Raw genomic sequence first — 22,266 nt, 5'->3', positions numbered from 1 at the left:
GTCTGGGGCACCTCAGCTGGGGCGGCGCTGCTCCGTGTGTACCTTGTTTCCCTCCTGGACCAGTGGACTGACCTGCAACATCCTTCGCACGATGATGGCAGAAGCAGAAGGCGGCAAGAAGAAACACCTACGGTCTCCTCAGACTCGGAACTGGCACATCACCACTTCTTCCTCTTTCTAAAGGACAAAGCAAGTCAGATGACTGAACTCGGGGGCTGGGTGGGTCCCCCAGAGTCACGTGGTGAATGGCATAAATACAGGGACAGGCAAAGAACTGTGATCGTTAACGCAAACCTATTAGAAAAAAGTATGGTGGCAGTAATGAGGCAAGGTTTTGGCAGAAAACTGTTCTCAGAGACTCTCACGATTGGGCAATCCCATCCCTAGGTCCCCTTGTGGTACCTCTGCTGTGTGCCAGCCAGCTGCCACTTCTACACCTCCAGCGCTGAGGAGCCCACCACCTCCCGGGGCAGAGTATCCAGACTGGATGACTTGTAGGAAGTTCTTTCGGGTACCTGACCCCTTTTTGCTTCCTCTCTTTGATCCCGGTTCTGCCATGCAGGGTTTTGGTCCAGCAGCCATCCACACACTGAGGAGACTGCACTGGCCAGTGGTGCCGGTTCACCACTCCCTGAGTGAGCCAGCAGTGGGCGCATCAGCACAAGGTTGAGCAGGACCATCCCCTCCCCCCGCAGTGCGGTGCTAGAGGTCCACTAACCCCGGGAAACACGCTGGACACCTTCCCTTCCCTCACCCTCCACATCCAGCCCCAGGCCAAGTCCTGTGGGCTTTACCCCCCACCCCTACCCCGACCGCATACCACTCTACTCCACCTTGCGCTCTCTCTCCACCGCCATCTCCCTCATCTAAGCTGCCATCATCTCTTGTCTGCACCACAACAGCAGCATCTCCACTGTCCCCACCCCACCCCATAACCCATTTCTCACACTGTGGCCACAATACTCTCTTAACATGCAAATATGTTCATGTCACCCACTGCCAAAAATGTAACCCCGTCAGGCACATCTTGTTCCACACTCCGTCCTCCAGCCTCAGACCCGGCGATCATCTTTCAGGATCCCCAACCCCCTCCTCATCCAGTTCACTGCTACGGGTCCCTTCAGGCTTCAGTTCATCTGTTACTTGCTCGGGGAGCCCTCCCTGAGCCCCTTGACAAGGTCAGATCTTTCAGTTACAAGCTCTCCTGGCACCACAGAATCTTGGGGGCATATACCAGAATCTCCAAGCTTCCATTAATTTCTGTGATGACCTGACTAGCCTCTGCCTCCTTCACTATTCTGTAACGGGGGGCCAGGACCCTGGCTAGTTTGAGTGGGGCTGGTTTGTAGTGCTGTGGTGTAAATACAATCACCATGGCTGATTTCAAGCTCCCAACAATTGTGGCTCACAAAATCTCTGAAAACTTAATAATCAGCTCTCATGAGCTAGTAGAAGCTGGCTCCAGAGTACCACCAAGGCAGGCCTTGTATCTGGCTTTGTACCCTCAGGACCAATAAAGTATCTGGAAGATAACTAAGAGCCATAAATATTTGGTGAATGAATGAATGAGCAATGCTGAAGATTAAATGAGCCTCAGGACAGCAATTGCTGCTTCCAGCAATTTGAATGCTTGCCCAAGAAAGGAATAAGGGAACCAGGGCATTTCTGTTCTCGGAAGACTATTTATATGTTTATTTAACAAACATGCCTATATCAGGCACAAACCCAAGTGCTTTGCAAATACTAACCCATTTAATCCTCCTACCAATCAAAAGGTAGATACTGTTAGTGCCCTCATTTTACAGGTAAGGAGACCGAGGCTCAGAGTCATTTGTGAAGGTGGTAGAGCCAGACTTTGAACCCAGGAGGCGAGACTGCAGAGCCCACCTTCCTAACCACTCTGCTGCGTTGCATCAGGATCAGCTCTGGAAACGAGACAAGGCCTATATTCCCATCTTGCTCCAACCTAGGCCCATCCACCCCATGGACTTGGGGGTGCGCTCTTCAGGTCACTGCACCTCAACAAAGAAATAACGAAATGGAAAGGGTCCAGAGATGAGGCTCCAAACTGATGGGGGAGATGTGGGCTCTTCTAGATAAGGACAGAGTAAAGAGATTAGCCAGTTCCGGTGGTCTAGTGGTTAAGATTCAATGCTCTCACAGCTGCGTCCCAGGTTCACTTCCTGGTAGGGAACCACACCACCCGTCTGTCGGTTGTCATACTGAGGTGACTGCATGTTGCTGTGATGCTGAAAGCTGTGCCACCGGTATTTCAAATACCAACAGGGTCACCCATGGCGGACAGGTTTCAGGTTCCAGACTAAGACACTCTAGGAAGAAGGACCTGGCCATGAAAACCCTACAAATAACAGCAGAGTATTATACGATACAGCATCAGAAGGCACACACACAAAAAAGACCAGGCTGGGTTCCGTCCTCCTGTATATAGGGTCACTGGGAGTCAGAATCGACTCAACGGCACTTACAGCAAAAAGCAGATTAAAGTTTTTCCAGAGCCATGAAATAGCCAAGAGGATGGACTTCAAATATTTATTTACTAAATTCTAATGGGTGGAAATTGACCCGGTGTCAACTTTCATAAAAGGAAACACGAAAACTCGAGAGGTGAGTTTGGGATAACGGTATATGTACAATGTTCTTCTCTGTATGTGGTCTCGCTTCACCTCTAAGACCACCCCGGGAGATGAGGATAATCAGGCCCATTTTAATGAACCGATGACACCAAAGCTCAGAGTTTGGGGGCTGTACCCAAGGCCAGAGAACCACCCATTGGCAGAAGTGAGTCCAAGTCTGAGCCAGAGGATGGCCAGCCCCCACCTCCTCATGCTGGTTCAGTGTTACTACCCAAGCAGGTCTCAGAGAATCATAGCTGCTCAGAGGAAGCCAATTCCTGGAGCTAATTATGTTGAGCAGCAGAACAAAGCAAAATGTAATTAGATTCAAAGGATGTTTACATAGACTCTGGGGTGACAGCCTAATATTGCAATAATAAGAGCTGAGAATGCGTCTCTCACTTTTGAGGCAGTTGTTCATTTAACAGACTCCTAGGTTCTATGTGCCTACTGTGTGCAGGGACTGTCAAGGTCAGTGATGAATTCCCTCCTTTGTTGCGCATTCATATGCAGCCTTGAGGATCGCCCCAAAGAAAATGAGAGTACTCATGTGGAGTTTTAGCCTGGGAGAAAAACGGCTTTAATTTAGAAGGAAAGACCGGGGCAATCAGACTGTGGGGTAATTTTGAATGCCAGGGTCAGCAATTTGATCTCATCCTTCTTAGGAAAAGAAGAGCCAGTGAAGACGTTTAAGCAAAGGAATGGCATCACCATCATCATCATCATCACAACAAAAATAATAGCTTACTGTTCACAGAGCACCTGCTGCGCTCAAGGCTTTTAGCCGTTACAACCACCCCATGAGGTCAGAACGAATATTAACCCCACTTGGCAGAGGTGGAGCCTGAGGCAAGAGATAACACAGCTCGCAAGGGGCAGAGCCTGGATCTGAACCCACATCTACCTGAATTCAGATTTACTCTCACCCTAAACACCCTGCAGGATCTTTGCTTTCAAACACACCTGGAAAGCACATGGGGATGGAGGTGTGGGAGCCACCAGCATTTAGCTGGGCGGCCAAAGGCATGAGAAAGACCAAATGGAAGGGAGAGAACAGAAAGAGACAGGCAGTGTCCAGGAAATGATGCAAGTGCGAATGTTAAGAAGGAAAGAAGGGAATAACGGTGCAGAAAGTTACCTAGGCAGGATGGGGATGGACGAGGGACTGTAGGATTTGCCAAATTAAGAGGGCTTCCGGGACTTCACAGACAGCGTTTTCAGAGCAGTGGCGGGTGGGTGCCAGATTGCTGTGGGCTGAGGAATGAGTGGGAGGTGAGGACAGGGCCGGCAGCATATAAACTTACTCTTTCAAGAAATATGATAGTGAGGGGGAGGGGAGGAAGGAGGCCCTCCCCTTTGAAGGGGAAGATGGTGGCTGGAAGGGTTTTTGAGGGGATGAAGGTGGGGAGAGATTGGAGCAGTTGTAAGCCAGAATGAAAGGAGAGGCTGAAGGCTACAAGACAGGGAGGCTCTCCCTGAGGCAGCCCCAGGGGGAGCTCCAAGGGATGGATGGAGAGCACAGTGGGTGGCGTTAGCAAGAGTTCCTATGGCCAGACTTCTCCAGGGCTGTGAGATGACAAAGGTGGATCTGATTCTCTCTGTGGCCCCTTGCAGATCTAAAATTCTTTCCCTTTTCTTCTTCCTCCTTCCTTCTCTCCCTCCCTTCCTTCTTTCCTCTTTCTCTCTGTCCACAAATATTTAATGAGCACCTACTATGTGCTAGGTCTTGTGCTAGGCTCTGTGGCTATTATAATGAACAAGACAGTGTATATCATCCTTATAATTGAGAGAGGACGCAGATATTAAACAAGATGCACAAACACGTGTATGTGTGTGACCGCACATTGTATATTACTCATAATTGTTAATGTTCACTGAGCACTTCCAACGTATTGAATACTTTATAAGCATTTTCTCATTAACTCCACACACAAATGAACACACAAAACCCATAAGAAGGGCACTATGATTGATATTCCCTTTTGCAGATCAGGAAACAGAGGCACAGAGAGGTCAGATGACTTCACACAACTAAGATAGGTGGAGCATGAGACTGAACTTCGATTTGCCTGTCTCCAGACAGGAGCGCTGAATTGCCACACTGTCCTGACTCATCGTGTTTAGAGCAGTGGGAGCAGGATGAACAAGATCTGGAGGTGTCCCCACCCTAGGGGAGCTCACAGTCCCTTGAGCACTGGGAAGAAACCAAGTATTCACTTCCTCCCTTTTCCCTCCAAGATTGCTCCCTGGACCAGCAGCATCCGCAGCACCCGGGCGCTTCTTAGAAACGCACAACTCCAGCCCAGCCTGACCCATCAGACCGGCATCTGCAGTTTAACAAGACCCGCCGGTGCTCGGTGTGCACGGTAAAGTTGGAGAAGCCTGGTCTAGAGCCCACTTCTCTTATCAGAGATGGGAAAGCGAGGGCCAAGCGTTTGGGGGTTACGGAGAGTGGATGAATCTCGGCTTGGTGTCGTCGGGAGCTCAGCCTAGGCCTGAACGGGCGCCACGGCTCTTGTCCTAAGAGGCCAGTGGGGAGGACAACGGGAGGCAAGGGCGCGCAAGGTGCTCGGCGCGCGCAAGGTGCTCGGCGCGCGCGCAAGGTGGGCTCCCGGGCAGAGCCGGGCTGCGGCGCGTGGGCGCCCTGAGGGCCGGGCCGCCGCGCCGCGTCCCCGTCCCCGTCCCCGCGCTGGCCCGGCCCGGCCCGGCCCCTCAGCTCCACCCCCTCCTCCCCCTCCCGCCCGCTCGCGCCTCCTGAAAAGCCAGCCCGCCCGGGGCGGCGGCGCAGAGCCGGCCCGGCGCACGAGGCAGCCAGCGCGGCCATGACGGCGGAGAAGGCGCTGCCTCTGGGCAATGGGAAGGCTGCGGAGGAGGCGCTGCTGTCCGAGGCGCCGGGTGGCGGCGCCGGCGGCAGCGGGGGTGCGGCGCCCGCGCGCGACCCGCGCGACAAGCGCGACAAGGCTGTCCACGAGCGCGGCCACTGGAACAACAAGGTGGAGTTCGTGCTGAGCATGGCCGGGGAGATCGTCGGGCTGGGCAACGTGTGGCGCTTCCCGTACCTGTGCTATAAGAACGGAGGAGGTGAGGCGGGGCCGGGCCCGAACCGAGCGAGCGGCGGCCCGCCCGGGGGGCAGGGGGGCGGGGAGCGGGGGGGGGGGTGCGCGCCAGACCCCCCCCCCCGCGCCTGCGTGTAGCGGGACCCTTGGAGCCCGCCCGCCCCGGGCGGGTGGCGCGTGAGCTGACCCGGGGCCAGGCTCGCCTGTCCAATGCGCACGCGCACGTGCCGCTTCGCACCTGACCGTGCAGCTTGTCCGCACGCGGGTACTTGCCCACCAAGTGCGTTCTGTCTCAGCGTGAGGTGCAGACGGGGACCGGAGCCCCTGCTTTTGGTACCTGCACTGCTGTTTGGCAGGACACAGCCCCTTTGAGCCTTTCCCTGCTAGACACCGGCCTGAGGGAAAGGGACTCTGATGATACCTGCGTAAGCGCGGGTTTTGAGAGCTTGAAATGCCCGCCTCGGTACTAAGCGTTGCCTACGTGTTCTCGTTTCATCCGTACGGTCGTCTTTGTAGGTAGCGGTATACCCATTTTGCAGATGAGGAAACTAAGGGTCAGAGAAGTCACTCACTCAGTCAGTGATAAAGATGGGATTCTGACACCAAAAGCCTCCTTTTAAACTGAGATTGGCCCATGTTTTGAACTGAACGGAGAGAACTTTTAGGCGAGGCATTGCTGTTTGATTGCCTGTCCCGTCTTTCGTTTCTTCTTAAGGCCCTTTCTGGCCCCCGGCAGTTTCTTCACCTGGTCTCACAGCCACCCACAACCAACGGCAACGACACTGATTTAATGTTTAGCAAATGCTTGGAGGTCGGTGGTGGGGGCAGGAGGACAACAAGGAAAGAAAGGAGGTGGTCGTTTCTAGTGACAACTTGTCCAGGTCAGTTGGGTGGAGATGCGGCAGTGGATCCTCAGATCTCCCAGCTCAAGGAAGGAGCTCCAGACTTCAGGAGCTGCCACCTGTCACTTTCAGCAGGACAACCAGCAGGTGCATGGCAAGGGACCTTGTAAAACCTTCTTGGGTGGCACAGTTTATCCAAGAAAAAGCCTACGTCTCTGTATTCCACCCTACTTTTGCTGTGTCCCTGCCCGTCCAGCAGATCCCCAGACCCCAGTGAAGGTGGCTCAGAAGTTGGCCGGCAGGGCCCTCGCTGTTAGGCGGTGGGGAGCCGGACTTCCTGGACGTGCAGCTGCAGGGAGAGAGAGAAGGGTACTGCTTGGCCCAGGCCCTTTCTTTGGAGACATTCATCCTGAAGGCACAGGCTGCTCCAGGCCTGCCCTGCACTGTAATGAAGTGGCCGCTGGTGGTGGTGGCTTGGCAAGAGGGAGAGAGGCAGTGGACTCGGAGAGCCCAGACGTGCCCTGTGCCCTCAGCAGCGGATCCCACCTCTGTTTGTAGATTCAGCCTTTATAAGCTGCCGTGTCTGCTTAGAAACCTGTGGAAATGCTTTAGGGTAATCCCTGGCAAAAATTGTTGTAACATCCTTTTTTATACAGGAAATTGTTATGCCCAAACAGAAAGCATTCCTAAAAGCAAAAAACACAGTAAGTTGGGTTAATTACAAATTCTGCCACAGATTTTAAAAAAAGGTTGTAGTGAGTAAAGTTTAAAAATGAGTCATCTTTTTCTTCTTCTTACTCTGACTTGCCAAGAGTCTCCGTTGGGTACACAGATCTTCGTTTCCTTGAGCTGGTTATCTTAAGGATTACCAGCTTGTGAATACATAGGCCAGAAGGCTTCAGAAAGTGTCATCTCTTAGCTTCTGGAGGGTTTGCAGGTAAATTGCAGCATATTAGAGAACCTGCTGCGTCTTGTTTTAATCGCTTGACTTCAGCGCACAGACCCTCTTATCCCCTTTCACACACTCTCTGCCTTCTAATGTAGTTGGGGAATCTGCTGATCAACTGTTTACTTAAAAAAAAAAATACCTGCACAGCTCTGCTTATAGATGCCGACAATGGTTTAAAGTATTTCTTTCCCAATGTGAAACCTTGAAAGTCCTCTCTTGCCCAGAAAAGCGGAGAGCTTTCCGAAACGTGGGAGATGTGGTCCTACTATCAGGATTGATCAAAATTGCTGCTCTTAATCCTGCGGTTAAAGAGACTTCATTAAGCAGAAAGCAATTTCAGTTAAGCCTTCGTTGGTGAGGTCAGCAGGCGGGGAAGAGCTTGTGTTTCTATGCTTTGTTATTAGACGGGAGAGAGAATGAGGGATTTAGAGAAATTCTTTTCTGGTTGTGATAGCTCATGTTCACCTCAGTTGTTTAATTTGTTTCACACAAAGGCCCAGGCAATGGATTGTGTTTCAAGATGGGGGCGCTGAAGCTTATGGTGGTCTTTTCTCGGATTGAGTCAAAGCTAGCCTTTCTGCACAGGTTCTTGCTGTGGACTCCTTATAACTCACCTCCGTGCCTGCAAACTCCTGTGTTGTTCACTGTGGCTCTCCTTAAGAATGCTTTTCTTTAGGAAAAAGATGTTTTGCAGTTCACTTCCAAAGTACCTAAGAAGGGGTCCCCCTCGCCTGGCCTGATGAGGTTACTTTAGAATAAAAAAGGAGAATGCACCATTCGGGGAAAGAATGGATTTGAGCTGTGCCGGAGGGCAACATGTATAAATAAAAGAATCAGGCGAATACAACACTTTGTTTTACATTATCATCTTAGCTGCACAACAATTCTATGTGATAAGCAGTGCAAATATTAAGTCCTAAAGCTGCATTTTGCGGATGAAGACATGGAGGCTGGGAGATATGAGGTGGACTCAGGGTGGTCAGTGGATCCCAGGGCCGTGTTTTCCGACTCTGTCCCTCGTAGCAGGAGCTTGAACTCAGGCTCAGGGAACATTAGGTCTTGCCTGTAGTAGGTGCTCATTAAAGATTTCTTGTGCTGAACATGAAGTGGTGGGGGTGCGTTTAACCTCATCCCCTTGTTTTGCGTCCTTGCAGGGGCATTCCTGATTCCCTATGTGGTGTTTTTTGTTTGCTGTGGAATTCCTGTTTTTTTCCTGGAAACGGCTCTGGGACAATTCACTAGTGAAGGTGGCATTACATGTTGGAGAAAAGTTTGCCCTTTATTTGAAGGTGAGTGTTGAGTTCATTGAGAAATGAAATGATGCCTGGGTGACGTCAGGCTGTGAAAAGTAGCTGAGACTGTTTTGACGAGGTGGAGAGAGACGCAGATCGCTCCCTTCCCTTTGCTCTTTCAGGCATTGGCTACGCGACACAGGTGATCGAGGCCTATCTGAATGTGTACTATATCATCATCCTGGCATGGGCCATTTTCTACCTGAGCAACTGCTTCACCACCGAGCTGCCCTGGGCCACCTGTGGGCATCAGTGGAACACAGGTATGGCCCCCGGGGAGGGTCTCTCTGCTGGTCCTGCTGGGGAACCTGGGGTTGGGGGGGTGTCCTTGTCCTTGAGACCAGTCCTGGCCTCTGGCCTCTTGCCATGAGTCCAGATTCGGCTGAAATTGGAGATGGGCTCTGCACTGGGTCTGGGTACATTCTGTGGGTTGCAGCCCTGAAGCCTGAGCTGAGACCTGGCCCAGGAATTGGCATGGGGAGAAGAATGGTGATGCTCTTTCCTCACTTTGCCAAACACAGAGACTGAGCCCTTTGGGCACTGAGTGGGGTTGTGAGGGGTCCAGGCTCCAGTTCCAGCCCTGCTTCTCTGGGTGTCAGGTTTTCCGCTGTAAAATGAAGGGGTTAGACTAGATCAAGGGTCACCAACAGGGCGCCTTTAGGTCAGTGATCAGCAAATTTCAAAAATGTATTTGGTTGCCAAAATTGAAAAACCAGAAGACTGCACATGAAAATCCAGATTTCCAGCTTCTCTTAAAAAATTAAAAAGATCTGTCAACACCAGGCCCACGTTCTCACATTCTTGCTTGGCATCAATTGCTACAGCTGAGAAGCGGCTGTTGCCTTTGGATAAGGCAGCATCTATCCTCAGATTGGCCACAGTCCCCACCCAGCCCACTCGCTCACTAACTTCACCTGTCTAACCCAGGTAGATATTTGAATTCCCTTCCCCTCCCCTTGATGGATAACTTTTTAGATTACTTCTGATTCTTATACTGTTTGCTTTTCAATTTGTCATCCTGTCAGGATTGAGTCTTATAACCTAGGGAAGGCAAATACATGCCAATGCCATCTACGGTGGCTGTGCTCAGAGCAGACATCGCTAATCGATTGTAGGACTCTTTCCTTCTGAGTCTGGTCTTGGCCTCAGGACCCTTCTCGGGCATCCACTGCCTTTTGATTGGAACTGGCACACACACTTTAAGCTGTTCACTATCCATGTTGTCATCTGTAGTTAGGTTGTCCTGGAAGTGACCTGTCATCCTCAAGGCTGACCTACAGTAAGACTGGGTAGGAGCTTGGTCACCAACAGGAAGAACAGCAGGCATTAGGCCTAGAGAGTGCTGTGAACTTGCTTCCAGCCCCGCGTGACCTTGCCCTGCTCCCCCACCTGCCGCATTTTGTGCAAGTCTCGCTATCTGTCTGTAGGGCCTGGTTCTTAACCTTTCTTTGGCCAGGGGCCTCATAGGGATGTTTATCCAACTAAAATTCAAGGACATATTCTTGGAGGCCTGCGAGTCCTCCATGATAATTTAATTGTGTGTATTTATTTTGAGGCCACTCTAAAAATATGCGTATGTTCTGGGTCGTCAGTACGACCACCTTCTCACTGAGGACAGCCAGGAGATTTCAGTGTCTGGCTTTGTGCGTGTTTACCGTTTAAGATGCATTCTTAGTAAATAGGGTGATGGGAGCCAAGGGAAAAGAGCAGAGAGACTTAATTCATAAGTGATGTGTTCGTTCTAACCAAAGTCCAGTTGAGAATGCAACAGACTATAGGAATGAAGGTTTTGCAAAAGTGTGGACAGAGAAAAGAGGTGGTAGAATTGAGTCTCGAATAGCCCGTGGAACAGCAGGCAAGCCCTCAACAGACCCTGCCTCCCACCTGTCAGTTCCATTTTTCTGCTGGGAAATCCATCTAATTTTACAGAATGGCATTATCGTTCACATCCATTTTATGCTGTCACATTTGAATTGTATTGGGCTCATAGATTAGTTGATATTTAATTTGTAAGTTGAATTCCAGTTTATAGTTGTATGAATACTACAATCACAAAGATTTTATAACTGTACATGATTAAATACCATTTTAATAAAAAGACCTTATGAACCTTGGCCGTCTGAGAAATTTTTTTACTCTAAAAAACATTTGAGGAACACTGTTTGAGAGAATCTGGTCAAAGCTAAGGGCTGTTCTCCCCGGAAAAAGGCACAAGGGCCCTCTAGACGTTTTGCCTATAATACCAGGTTTCCAGACACGTCTCGGGACTGTGGACCCCACAGACCACCACCTCCTTTCAGGTTAGCACTTGCCAGCAGGGGTAGGAAGGAGGCAGACAATCCGGGGGATTTTCCCCAGCCAACTACAAACCTTTTCCCACTGATGTGTGCCCCCGTTCTCCTAAAGCATGTGAACACTTGTGATGGGTGAAACATCACGTCTAGGAAGTGCTTCCCGCTCCAGAGATCACAGATGTAGGTTGGAGGATTCGTACGCTGTGAGAAGAGAGAGATGCCAGAGCAAGGCTGGACGCTGCCTCCATGCTGGCCACCGTGCTGGGCGCGGGGGATCCGAAGTGAATGGGCGCAGGAGGCCCTGCCCACAGGGAGCTCCCTGAACAGAGGGGTGCTGTACAGAGGCACAGGTCTATGGGCAGACAGTATGGGCAATGACCATGGCAAGCAGATGGGGGCTTGGCTGGGGTTGATTCCCAATTCTTCCCCTAAGTGGCTGGTGACCTTAGAGGAAGGAGAGAGTGTGGCCGGAGGCCCCTTAACTATTTCTGAACCTTAGGTTCCTCCTCTTCAAAATAAAGGGAGTTGGAGAAGGTGGTTCCTTGGAGGACCTTTAAATTCTAACTTTCTTGGAATTCAGGGGAGGGAGCTCAAGAAAGCTTCCTGGAGGAGGGGCTAATGGGTTGATCTGAACCCTAAAGGATGAGCACTTGGGTGTTTTTATTTGAGATTCAAATCTCCCTTGGTCATCAAGTTCCGTGAAATGAGACATTCACCAAGTCCTTTCCTGGACTGAGTGATGGCGTGAGGGGATGATGAGCAAACCAGGGACTCCTCACACGTGGGGGCTCACCATGTGTCGCTTCATCCAGTCATCACATCTTTATGAGGCAGCTGTGATATTAGCCTCTCTCGACATGAGGGAGAACCGAGTTTCGACTGCATCACTGCCCTAACGATGCCGTGACCGACCCACTCCTTTAGTCCCCCATTCCTGCGGGGCCGCTGAGCAGGGCAGGTCGATGCCATGGACAGGCCTGAGGCAGGGAAGTGGAAAAGGAAAGGGGATTCAGGGAGAATGCAGGAGGAAAGAGTGATAGGGCACATGGAGTGGGAATGAGGGAGAAGGTCCCTGCCCCCAAACCTCGTCCTCCTGTTTAGATCAGACCAAGCCTGTCTCTTACACTGTTTGCAGTTGATTCCCCGACCGCCCTTTGAGGCATGTTGACTTGGAGCGGCCAGGTGAAAAGGCCTGGTTGCACCATCGGCTCTGAATGTTTTCCAAGATGCAGCCCTCGCGGAGGTTAATCTTCTTGTATCTCTTGTTTTCACTTAGAGAACTGTATGGAGTTCCAGAAACTGAACGTGACAAACCACAGCCACGTGTCCCTGCAGAACGCCACCTCTCCCGTCATGGAGTTCTGGGAGTAAGTGGAAAATGGCTTGTCTCCCTTGGCCTGGGGGCTCTGTCCTGGTTCTGCTCTGTTAGCTTTGCTGCCCCTGGGAAAAGCCTGCCTCTTCCTCCCTCCAGCCTCTCTCTTCCTGGCTTCTGTGGGCTTTTGGCTGCCTTGGAAGCCAGTGTGGAGATCTTCAGAGGTTTCCCAGAGGAGCTGCTGGGAGAAATGCTTTCTTGTTCTTTGATGACATGTCAGCATGCCTAGTTGCTTATCAGGGCAAGAAGTGCTTGGTAAAATGATGGACAGTTTAAAAATTCATTTTTAACAAAAGAGAAGATAGAGCACGCTCGCAATCAGCTAAGTCAAAAGTGTGTTTAGCCTGGAAGACAGGAGTCTCCAGGGGAGCAGGTTAGCTTTCTTTCAGTAGCTGAAGTGTCATGTGGAAGGAAGCAAATCAACTCTAATGGATAGAGGTTATAAAGAGGCAGGTTTCAAATGTACTTAAGGAAGAGCCTGGACTCACTTCTGAAGGTTGTGCTCACCCATCCCTGGAAGTATTTGGCCAGTGTAAGGCTGCTGATCGTTGTTGGGAAATCCACTGACATTATAGGCAGTAATTGTGGATAGACATTTTCCCAGAGATGGGCATTTTTCATCAGTGTTCCAGAGGGGTCTGTGACCAGGAGTTACAGGGCTGCCACATATGGTTGTATAAGTTGTTCACTGCACAACCCTAGGGGGCATCATTTATGTTGTGAAATGTGCACTTCAGAATTGTGCACTGCCACCCTGTATAACTGTCCACAGTGGCCCTGACTTAGGAGCTTCTCTAGCAGAGGTGGGAGGATTCCTTGCTCTAGGTATTGGGGAGAAGTTTCCTCTGTGGGTGAAAGGTTGGACTAAAGCTTTCTGAGTCTTTTCAATATGAAAAAGTCTGGCTTCGTTGAAGAACATCTGCTACCCTAATCTCTAATGCTGATTAATGTTAGTATAGGGGGCAGTGGTTTTATGAGTAATTTTTATTCTTTTCCCAAATACCATTCCTCTCCTTCCTTCTCTAGAGACCATTGTGCCCAATGTAGATCGATCATTCTCATGTTTATACTCGATATATAAAAATAGTTCCCTCGCTATGTGTACATATGTACATATTTATATATACATATAATACATTATATAATATTTATAATACATTTTATATAATGCATTAATGTATATATAACACTTTTTTGTGTGTGTGAGGAAGATTGGCCCTGAGCTAACACCTGTTGCCAGTCTTCCTCTTCTCACTTGAGGAAGATTGTCACTGAGCTAACGTCTGTTCCAGTCCTCCTCTATTTTATGTGGGACGCTGCCACAGCGTGGATTGATGAGCAGAGCTAGGTCCGTGCCAGGGTCTGAACCTGCGAACCCCAGGCCACTGAAGTGGAGCATGTGAAATTAACCGCTACGTCACCAGGCTGGAACTAATTATTATATATAATACGTATACATTAATATTGTATATAACATTATATATGTATATAATATATATGTATTCAGTCATGTACTGCATAAGGATGTTTTGGTCAATTCAGACTTTATATACAATGGTGGTCCCATAGGATTAGTACCATAGAACCTCGGCACGTAGTAGGCTGTACCATCTAGGTCTGTGTAAGTCCTATAGGAGAAGAAGAAATTTTGCTCTATCCTTGTAGGTTCTTCTGGCTGATCTGAGAATTAAATTGACGAGAGACAGATTGATAGAAAAACAAACAAAACTTTAGTACTGTGTGTACATGGGAGAAACCCAGGAAAACTGAGTAACTCACCAAAATGGCTAGAGCTCTCACCTTAAATACCACCCTCAGCTAAAGACAAAAGAAGATGTTGGGGGTGGGGAGAGTCAGGGCCTTCAAAAGGAAGGAAGGAGATTCACAGGTAGGTGAAAGGAGCAACGTTGGGAAAACAAGTGTTTGCCCACACAGAAACAGAAGAACCCAGAGGAGCCCAACAGGCTTTTTCTAGGTTCCTCCCCGTCTACCACCCAGTTCATGTGATGCTAAGATGAGAGCTCTCTTCCAGAGACAGGTTTTTCTGTCTGAATTCTTTTAGGCAGTTAAGGGGGAGGTGACAAGAAAAACTTTCTGAATCTTTTGATTCTTAAAAAAATCAGCCTAAAATAATCCTCATGCTAAAGGGACACATTTTGTGGTGGCAGATTTTGTTCCCCTTGATCAAACTCTATGATGTTTGCAGAAGGACGAAATTGCCTAATGACGCATTTCTCAGAACGTATTCTGATCGTTAGTCAATGCATAACTCTGAGTGTGTGTGTGCATGTACATGTGTGTGTGTGCATAGACAGATAGATAGATATCCTCAAATAGAACCTAGATCTTTCTTGCATGTTGTGAAATTTTATATTAGTGGTATCCATTACTTACATTTTTTACAACTTTGTTTCTTTGCTCAACATTGATTTTGAGATATCTCCAAGTTGACACGTGTAGCTTTGGTTCACTATTTTTTCCTTCTGTATAGTATTTCAATGTATAAATAGACTACATTGTATTTAGCCAGCTCCTCTTGATGGGCATATAGACTATCTCCTGTTTCCCACTGTTATTAAGCACACTGAGTGAATGTCTCGTCTGTGCTTCCCTGTCTGTGTGAATGAAGGTTTCTAGGTTGTATACCTAAGAGTGGAGTTGCTGGATGGTAGGGTGCCTGCATTGTCAGTTTTATCAGATAATGTCAAATTGCATTCTAGAAGGATTGTTCTAATTTACTCTCCAAACAAGAATGTGCAAGAATTTCTACTGCTCCATATTCTAGACAGCACTTGGTCTGGTCAGAGTTTTCAAGTTTTGCCAGTGTAGTGGGTATGAAATTGTATCCCACTATTTTAAATTTGCGTCCCTCTAATTACTTGTGAGGTTGAGCATCTTTTCATGTTTTTCCCTCTGTTTGGGGTCCTCACCTGTGAACTTCCTGTTCATTTCTCTTTGGATTGTTTGTCTTTTCTCATAGGTAGGAATTCTTGATACATTCTAGATATTAGTATCTTGATACATTCTGTATATTAGTGTCTTTGCTGCAAACAGCTTTTCCTAGTGTGTGGCTTTTTTTTCTTATTTATTTATGGAATACAGCAATCTCAGTTTTATTTAAGTCAGATTTGCCAGTCTATTCTTTTTGGTTTGCACAGTTGGTGTCTTATTTAAGATATATTTCCTTACCCCAAAGTTGTAAAAATTTTCTATATTTTCTTCTAAGAGTTCTGAAGTTTTATGTTTTCACATTTAGGAATATAATCTACCTAGAATTTTATTTATGCATATGGTACAAGGTAGGAATCCAGCTGTATTTTCTTATAAAAATAACCAGTTTTTCCAGCTGTATTTACTGAATCCTTCGTCCTTTCCCTATTGATTTGTAATGCCATCTTCCGTATATAGTTTCCCTAAAAGCATAGGTCTGTTTTGGGGCTCTCTGTTCTGTTCCGCTGGTCTCTTTGGCTAATTGTGTGTCAATACCACACTTACAGTTTTATTATAAGCCTTGAGCTGGTATGGCAAGTCCTTCACTTTGTGCTTTTCCAAAATTGTCTTCCAAATAAATTTTAGAATCAGCTTTTCAAGTTAAACGATAGTAAAGAACGGAACAACTCCAGGGGATTTTGTTTGGAAGTATGTTGAATTTGTAGGTGAATTTGAGGACAATGGACATCTGTGTGATGGAGCCTTTCCACTCGTGAACATGGTGTAGCTCTCCATTTATTTAGGGCTTTTTAAATGCCTGATAGAGTAGTGCTGCTTAAATGTGGTCTGCAGAGCCGCAGCGTAGAATCACCTGGTTAGAAATGCAAATTCTCCAGCCCTCTCTCAGACCTACTGAGTCACAATCTCAAATAGAGCGTCCAGAGACACGTGCTGGAGAGGAGGCTGCTGTGGTGGGAGGGCCTCTGTGGCCCATCCCAGCCCCATGGGGCTGTGGTTTCCCAAAGGAATGTCACAGAGGCTTGTTTGAGACCTGCACATTTAGGGGTCTGCAGACATGGCCTCTCTGCTCCCTTAGAGAGCCCATCCTGAACCCCTACACTGGATGAAGTCTCTGTGTAACTTACTGCTGTTTTGCACCATTGATTTCCTTTGTAACATATGGAAAACCTCAAATTGTTATTTGTGCAATGTGTTTGTTTGTTGTCTGTATTCCCCGGTAGGCAGCCATGAAACAGCAGCTTGTCTGGCTTTACTCAATGCTGCTGGCCTGTGGAAGGCCCCCCCAGTGAATATATACAGAATGGATAGATGCATGGGAGGAAGGCAGGCAGGCAATATTTTCTAGAAAGTGCTATATGAGAAGAGTCAAAGTGGGCTCTGGCAAGAACTCATCCTGTCACTGAGCTCCCAACCAGCACCATTGATTGCTTCCTGGGTCCCTTTGCAATATCCGTATCACCACTTATGTGGACAGAAGGTGGTGGGAGGGGTCGGTTAGTCTCCATCCTCATGTGTAACTGGACCTTTTGGCCTGCTACTTGACAACTGAAGGTGAAAGTCCGTAGGTGAATGAACCCATGGTTCTAGTGTTCAGATTGCGTCTGTACCATCTATGCCAAGTTGAATTCTGCATCCTAAAAGTACTCAGTTACTGGTGCGACACTCGCCCCTTCGTAGGATGCTTTTGTCAGACAACTCTGATCCATCTTTTCCCCAGAAGTGAGCTTGGAAGATGGAGCCTGTGTGAGATGCTCATAGCATCCTATGAAAAACTGTTGGGGTCACGGAAGTTGGAGAAGGGCTGAAAATGATGCCCTTCAGTAAGAACATCTGTTACCTTTGATTAACCCAAATCCCACAGCCTGTTTTCCTGTGGAGTCATTTGGCATCTTTCCCCTCCTTCCACCACCCTACCCCCAATCCCGGCACGCTACCGTTCCACTAAACACACTCTGACGACACTTTGCTAGGAGGAAGTTTTTCCTTAAATTCAGCTGACAGCTGACTTCTGGGCTTTGGATGGGACGTGGCTGATTCCTTTCCCATGTGATGGCCCGTCAAGTATTGGATCAGGTGGCCTCCAAAACGTTTCTCCTCCAGGTCTCTTCGCTGTTCCTTATGTGGCTGGCTCGCGGATGCCCCACCGTGATGTGTGTCTCCCCTGGGCTCCTGTTGCCCTTTTCTTTCTGCCTCTGGCTGCAGGGACCTCATTCAGGGCCACATTGCTTGGTCACCCTTGACCACATTGCCTTGGCTGTCTGCTTGTTCATGCCTTTCACAAACGTCTGAGCTCCTGGTGCGCATAAGGACACTGTGCCTTGTCTGGAGGAGGCAGAAATGTAAGACACAGTTCACACCCTCTAGAAGCAGACGTGAGACAAGCCCGTGGATCACCATAAAATCAGTTACAAGGTGTTACTTCCCTGCTCACGACTGGCCCTGGCTTCACCTTGACCATAGGCACCATAGGACCAGGTGGCCCAACCCACCACCATCTTGAAGGTTCATTGCCCTTTTCAGGGTATAATTAAAGCTGCTGGCTTGGCCAGTGAGAACAGCATAGTCCCTGGGTCAGCCCTGGGCTCTGTCTCTGGCAGGGGGCCTATGGGGCAGGGGCAGTTTGTCTTCCTGCTGTCAGATTTCAAAATCAGGCTGTCCTGGTTTCCCTTAGTAACTCATTATGCATCTGGCATCCATGCATTTGTCTCAATATGTTTGCAGTTCTAAATTTTGAGCCTGTATCCTCTGGTGGGACTGAGTGCTGTCAAGTGTGTGACCAGCATCGTGCCATCAGAGAGGCTTTGATCTGTCCTCACATCCCTTTCTCAAGCCCTCCAGGCCCGTCACTTGAGGGTTTTGCGGGCAAGTCCGTGCTGCTATGTATGCAGTTGAAATCGTTTTTGTGTGGCGTCCATTCAACAAACATTTGTTGAGCACATATTGTGTGCTGGGCCTGAATTAAGTTCCAAGGCTATGCGGTTCTGTATCTTTATTCAGAAGGATGAGGCATGTCTTTCTGGTTTATCTTTACCGGAGGAGTTTTTTTCAGTTTGTTTATTTCTAAATCACATGGCCACTTGAATTGATTTTCTTCGGCCGCAGAGTTTGGGATCAAAGGAGCTGGAGTGGAACCCGATTCTCTCTGCGGACCTGGCCGGCCCCGCCTCCTTATCCGACCCCTCTCCCCGCTGCCCGTTGCCCTCCTCCGCGCTGGCCTGCCTTCTGTCCTCTGTACGTGCTGGGCTTGTCCCAGGATCGATCTCAGGCTTTCGTTGTTCCCTTCTCTGAGAAGATTCCGCCCCACATCCTTGCGTGCTGGCTCCTTCTCACTGAGTCTGCATTCAGATGTCATTCGGGAAGCCCCCCCGGACCACCCCGCTGACTCGGCAGCTAGTCCATCTCTACCCCTCACTCTGTTTTAATGTCTACCTGGCGCTTAGCAGAAATGCTCGCGTCTTTGTTTACTTGTTTATTCTCTCTCTCCGCCTGTTAGACTATGAGCCCCATGCTAGCAAGGACTGTTCGCTTTTATTCCCTGTTGTCTTGCCAGCACGTTCTAGGTGCTCAGTAAATACTGGTTGAAATGCACGAGTAGAAGAGTGAATAAATTAATGAAAGAGTGAATGTTCCTAACCCCTTGGAGTTCAGTGTCCTCATCTATAAATTGGAAGCGGTGATGGTCACCCAGCTGCAGGGCTGGCAAGGCTGAGATGAAGACGAGACAAGACCTTGCCTGTACGGAGCCCAGCACAGCTCAGGCCCTTTGGAAAGGTTTGACTGCAGACAGAATGTTCGTGATTGACTCTCCGTTTGTGAGATGGGGATTAGCCCTGTTGCCTGCGTTGCCGGCCTCTCCAGATTGCTCTGAGGATTAAAGGAGATACGGCATACCAAGAACTTTGCTGGGTTGCAAGTGGGGTGCCTGAGTTAGTTCCCAGTGCTGAGACTCGCTGTCTTGCCTGGCCTCTGCCTCTGCAGGTGCACATTCATGGCTGAGCTGCGTGCAGAGTCGGCCTGCGTGCCTGAAAGAGCCTTTGTGCCTCCTGCTGCAGGGTCACACGTGCCCCAGACCCTTTCCCTAAGGCAGAACCCAAGACTGCATGGCGCCGTCTATTTCTGTTAATTTGGATTACCCCCCTCCGATATATCACCCCATGCACAGCCACAGTGTAGACTTCAGCCAGCACGTTCGGGAGCCCAGTTTAAGTCATTGCTTCCTCCACCTGCCATGTGCACCACCCGGGTGACTTAGCCAGCCTCCCTGAGCCTCCATCAGCTCCTCTAGAAATGGGATGGTAGCAGTACCTACCTCGCAGGGTTGTCAAGAGCATCAGAGGACATGAGGCCCATATGCTTTGCGTGTGGTAAGCGCTCAGCATATGGTAACTAATTTTACAGGGAAGGCTCCATCCAGATCTTTGAAAATCTACATGGTTTCTTTTCAGCATTCTTTAGCAAAGGCTCATCAACCAGGTCTGTTTGCCCCTCACGGGGGACCTGGAGAACTCTCTTAGTGTGTTTCCTTCACTTGATTGTTCTTTTCACATTTTCTGAGCACCTGCTAGGTGCTGGGTAATTTATCAGTAGCCAGAAAGATGAGGGAGACATTGTCTGTACAGGTGGGGGAAGCTGGAAAGTAAAAAATATAAAATAAACATTAAAAGAATTTTTGAAGTATAAGGCAACAGCTGTCTGTAGGATCCTTGCACAGAGCCAAGATGAGGAAGCCTGGAGGCCTGGGCTTTGGGGAAGGATTCATGGAGTTGGTGATGCTTAGCTGGGTTTTGCAGGGTGAATAGGAGTTCATGTGGTTGCCAGTGGAATGAGCGAATGGCATGCCAGGTGGAGAGAATAGCATATGCAAGAGCACAGAGAGCTGAAGTCGTATGTTGAGGCTTGTAGACCTTACCTGAATGCTACTGCCTGTGCAATGGTGGGGACTGTGCTGGGGAGGTAGGCACGGGCCAGAGTCTTTATTGAGCACCTACTGTATGTCAAGTATAGATGTAGGTTCCGGGATGCAGCATGAATGAAACAAAGACCCATGGCGGTGGAGCTGACGGCACAGACAACCAAATAAGCAGGAAGCATTAGGTGAAGTTGGAGTCAGTCTCCTGAAGAAATAAATAGCAAGCCGGGAGCAGAGTGTCGCGGGGTCCGGGAGGACCTCTCTGAGGAGGCGGCATTTGAGCTGGGGCCTGAGAGCGGTGAGGGAGCCAGCTGTGTGGCCGCTGGGGACGAGCCCTGAGGCTGAGGGAACAGCAGGGGCAGTGGCCTCGCAGGGGGAGGATGTTGGGGGTGTTTGGGGAGGAGCAGGTGGGCAGAGGGAGAGGCTGGAGTCCAGTGAACGTGGAGGCCCCGGTGCCTTTCTAAAGGGTTTGAAAGGCTCCTTGGGGTCCCGCAAAGGCTCCGTCTGTGGAATCACATGATCAGGTCTGAGTGAGGCGGCCCCGCGGGCTGCTGGGTACGGCAGGGGCAGCGGGGCACTTGCTGTGTCCAGGGGCATGAAGCCGAGGTTTCTGCCTGGGGAGCGGGGGGCTGGCTGGGGAGCGGTGGCCTCGCTGCCCGGGAGGAAGAAGCAGTCTTGGGGGGACGAGTGTCATCCTGACCGGCGGAGGAGAGCAGCACCCTCTGAGCTGTTGGCGCCTCCACAGCTGCCCTCCGCGCCCACACATCCTCTCCCTGCTCAGGCCTTGGTGGGCTCTCCCTGATGGGCAGGCGGAGGCCGCGCTGGCCTCCACACCCAAAGCTTTTAGACCCGCCCGGAAGCCACTCAGCAGCGGAACCTCGGCATGTGGGCTGCACACGTGCTTTGTCCCCAAAGTTCCGCTTCTGAAACTCAGCTCCACAGGCATGACCACACTGATTATGCACAATGTGTCGATGGCAGCCCTGCTGGTGATTTTTTTTTTTAAAAGGGACGTATTGTAAAACGTTCTTAAATATGATACTGATTAGATAAATTTTGGTGTATTCCTGCAATGACGGCTAAAAAGGAATGAGGCAGAGAATGTATTGATATGGGAAAGATCTCTGAGATAAAGTTGAGTGAAAAAAGGCGTGGTACAGAGGGTTGTATGTGATGCCACGTGTATAAAGATGCGTGTAGACGCCCTTATCTCCAGAGGATGTTTCTGAAGGATGCACGAGAGACTGCGCAGTGGTCATCACCTGAGAGTAGGTGGGGGTAAGCAAGGGAAGAGAGAGTCTTACTTTCTGCTTTATACTTTTTTGTACTATTTAAATTTAAAAAAATTGAAACCAGGAACATGATTATTTCATCATAATAAAAAAAAAGGAGCCATGGGGTTACTGAATAAGCTGACATTTATCATAATGATCCTTCCTGTTTAAGTGGCAAATCCCATTTACAGCCCTGGTTTCACCTTGCTAATCATATTTTATTTATTTTACAAATCATTCTTGTTATCATCTCATTTAATTTTTAAATCGGCCCTTTGGGGCAGGCAGAAGCAAAAAGAATTCCATTTTGCCATTAACGAAACATAGTCTTGGAGAAGCTAAGGGGTTGCGCCCTGCCAGCTCCGTGCCTCCAGGCAGCCCATTTCCCCAGGAGGCCCTGCTCTCTGGAGGGGTGGGGAAGCCTCCTCTCCTTGCATCTGCTGCCCCCCGGGACTGAGGAGATCTCCTCTCAGAGTGGGGTTCCTTCCTGCTGTTCCTCCCCAGGGGGAAGGAGCGGGGGCGGGGGCGCTCTGATGTGAGAGAAGAGAGGGGAGGTCCAGGGGAGGGCACAGAGGGTGCTGCCGCACCAGAGGCTCAGGATGAGGCTGTGCCTGGCAGCCCTTCCAGCTCTCAGGGATGCGCCAAAGCAAACTCAAATTGGAACTTTTGTTGCCCGAGCAGGGTGTTGTGTCT

At 49.4% G+C, this 22,266-nt stretch overlaps 1 protein-coding gene across 1 annotated transcript in view; it reads left to right on the top strand.

Moving 5' to 3' along the window:
• The first annotated feature begins 5,250 nt into the window (after nt 1-5,250).
• SLC6A11 (solute carrier family 6 member 11) overlaps nt 5,251-22,266 on the top strand; it is a 121,763-nt gene continuing 104,747 nt past the window's right edge. Inside the window, exons 1-4 of the mRNA XM_070576501.1 lie at nt 5,251-5,714; nt 8,635-8,769; nt 8,895-9,035; nt 12,343-12,433. Of these exons, the coding sequence (XP_070432602.1) occupies nt 5,456-5,714; nt 8,635-8,769; nt 8,895-9,035; nt 12,343-12,433 (626 nt within the window). The 5' untranslated portion in view covers nt 5,251-5,455. The remainder of the gene's footprint in view (nt 5,715-8,634; nt 8,770-8,894; nt 9,036-12,342; nt 12,434-22,266) is intronic.

Source organism: Equus przewalskii, chromosome 15 (genome assembly GCF_037783145.1).
Source record: "Equus przewalskii isolate Varuska chromosome 15, EquPr2, whole genome shotgun sequence".
Taxonomy (NCBI): domain Eukaryota; kingdom Metazoa; phylum Chordata; class Mammalia; order Perissodactyla; family Equidae; genus Equus; species Equus przewalskii.
The sequence above is the reverse complement of the archived record's forward strand: the minus strand, read 5'-3'. Positions and strand labels throughout refer to the sequence as shown.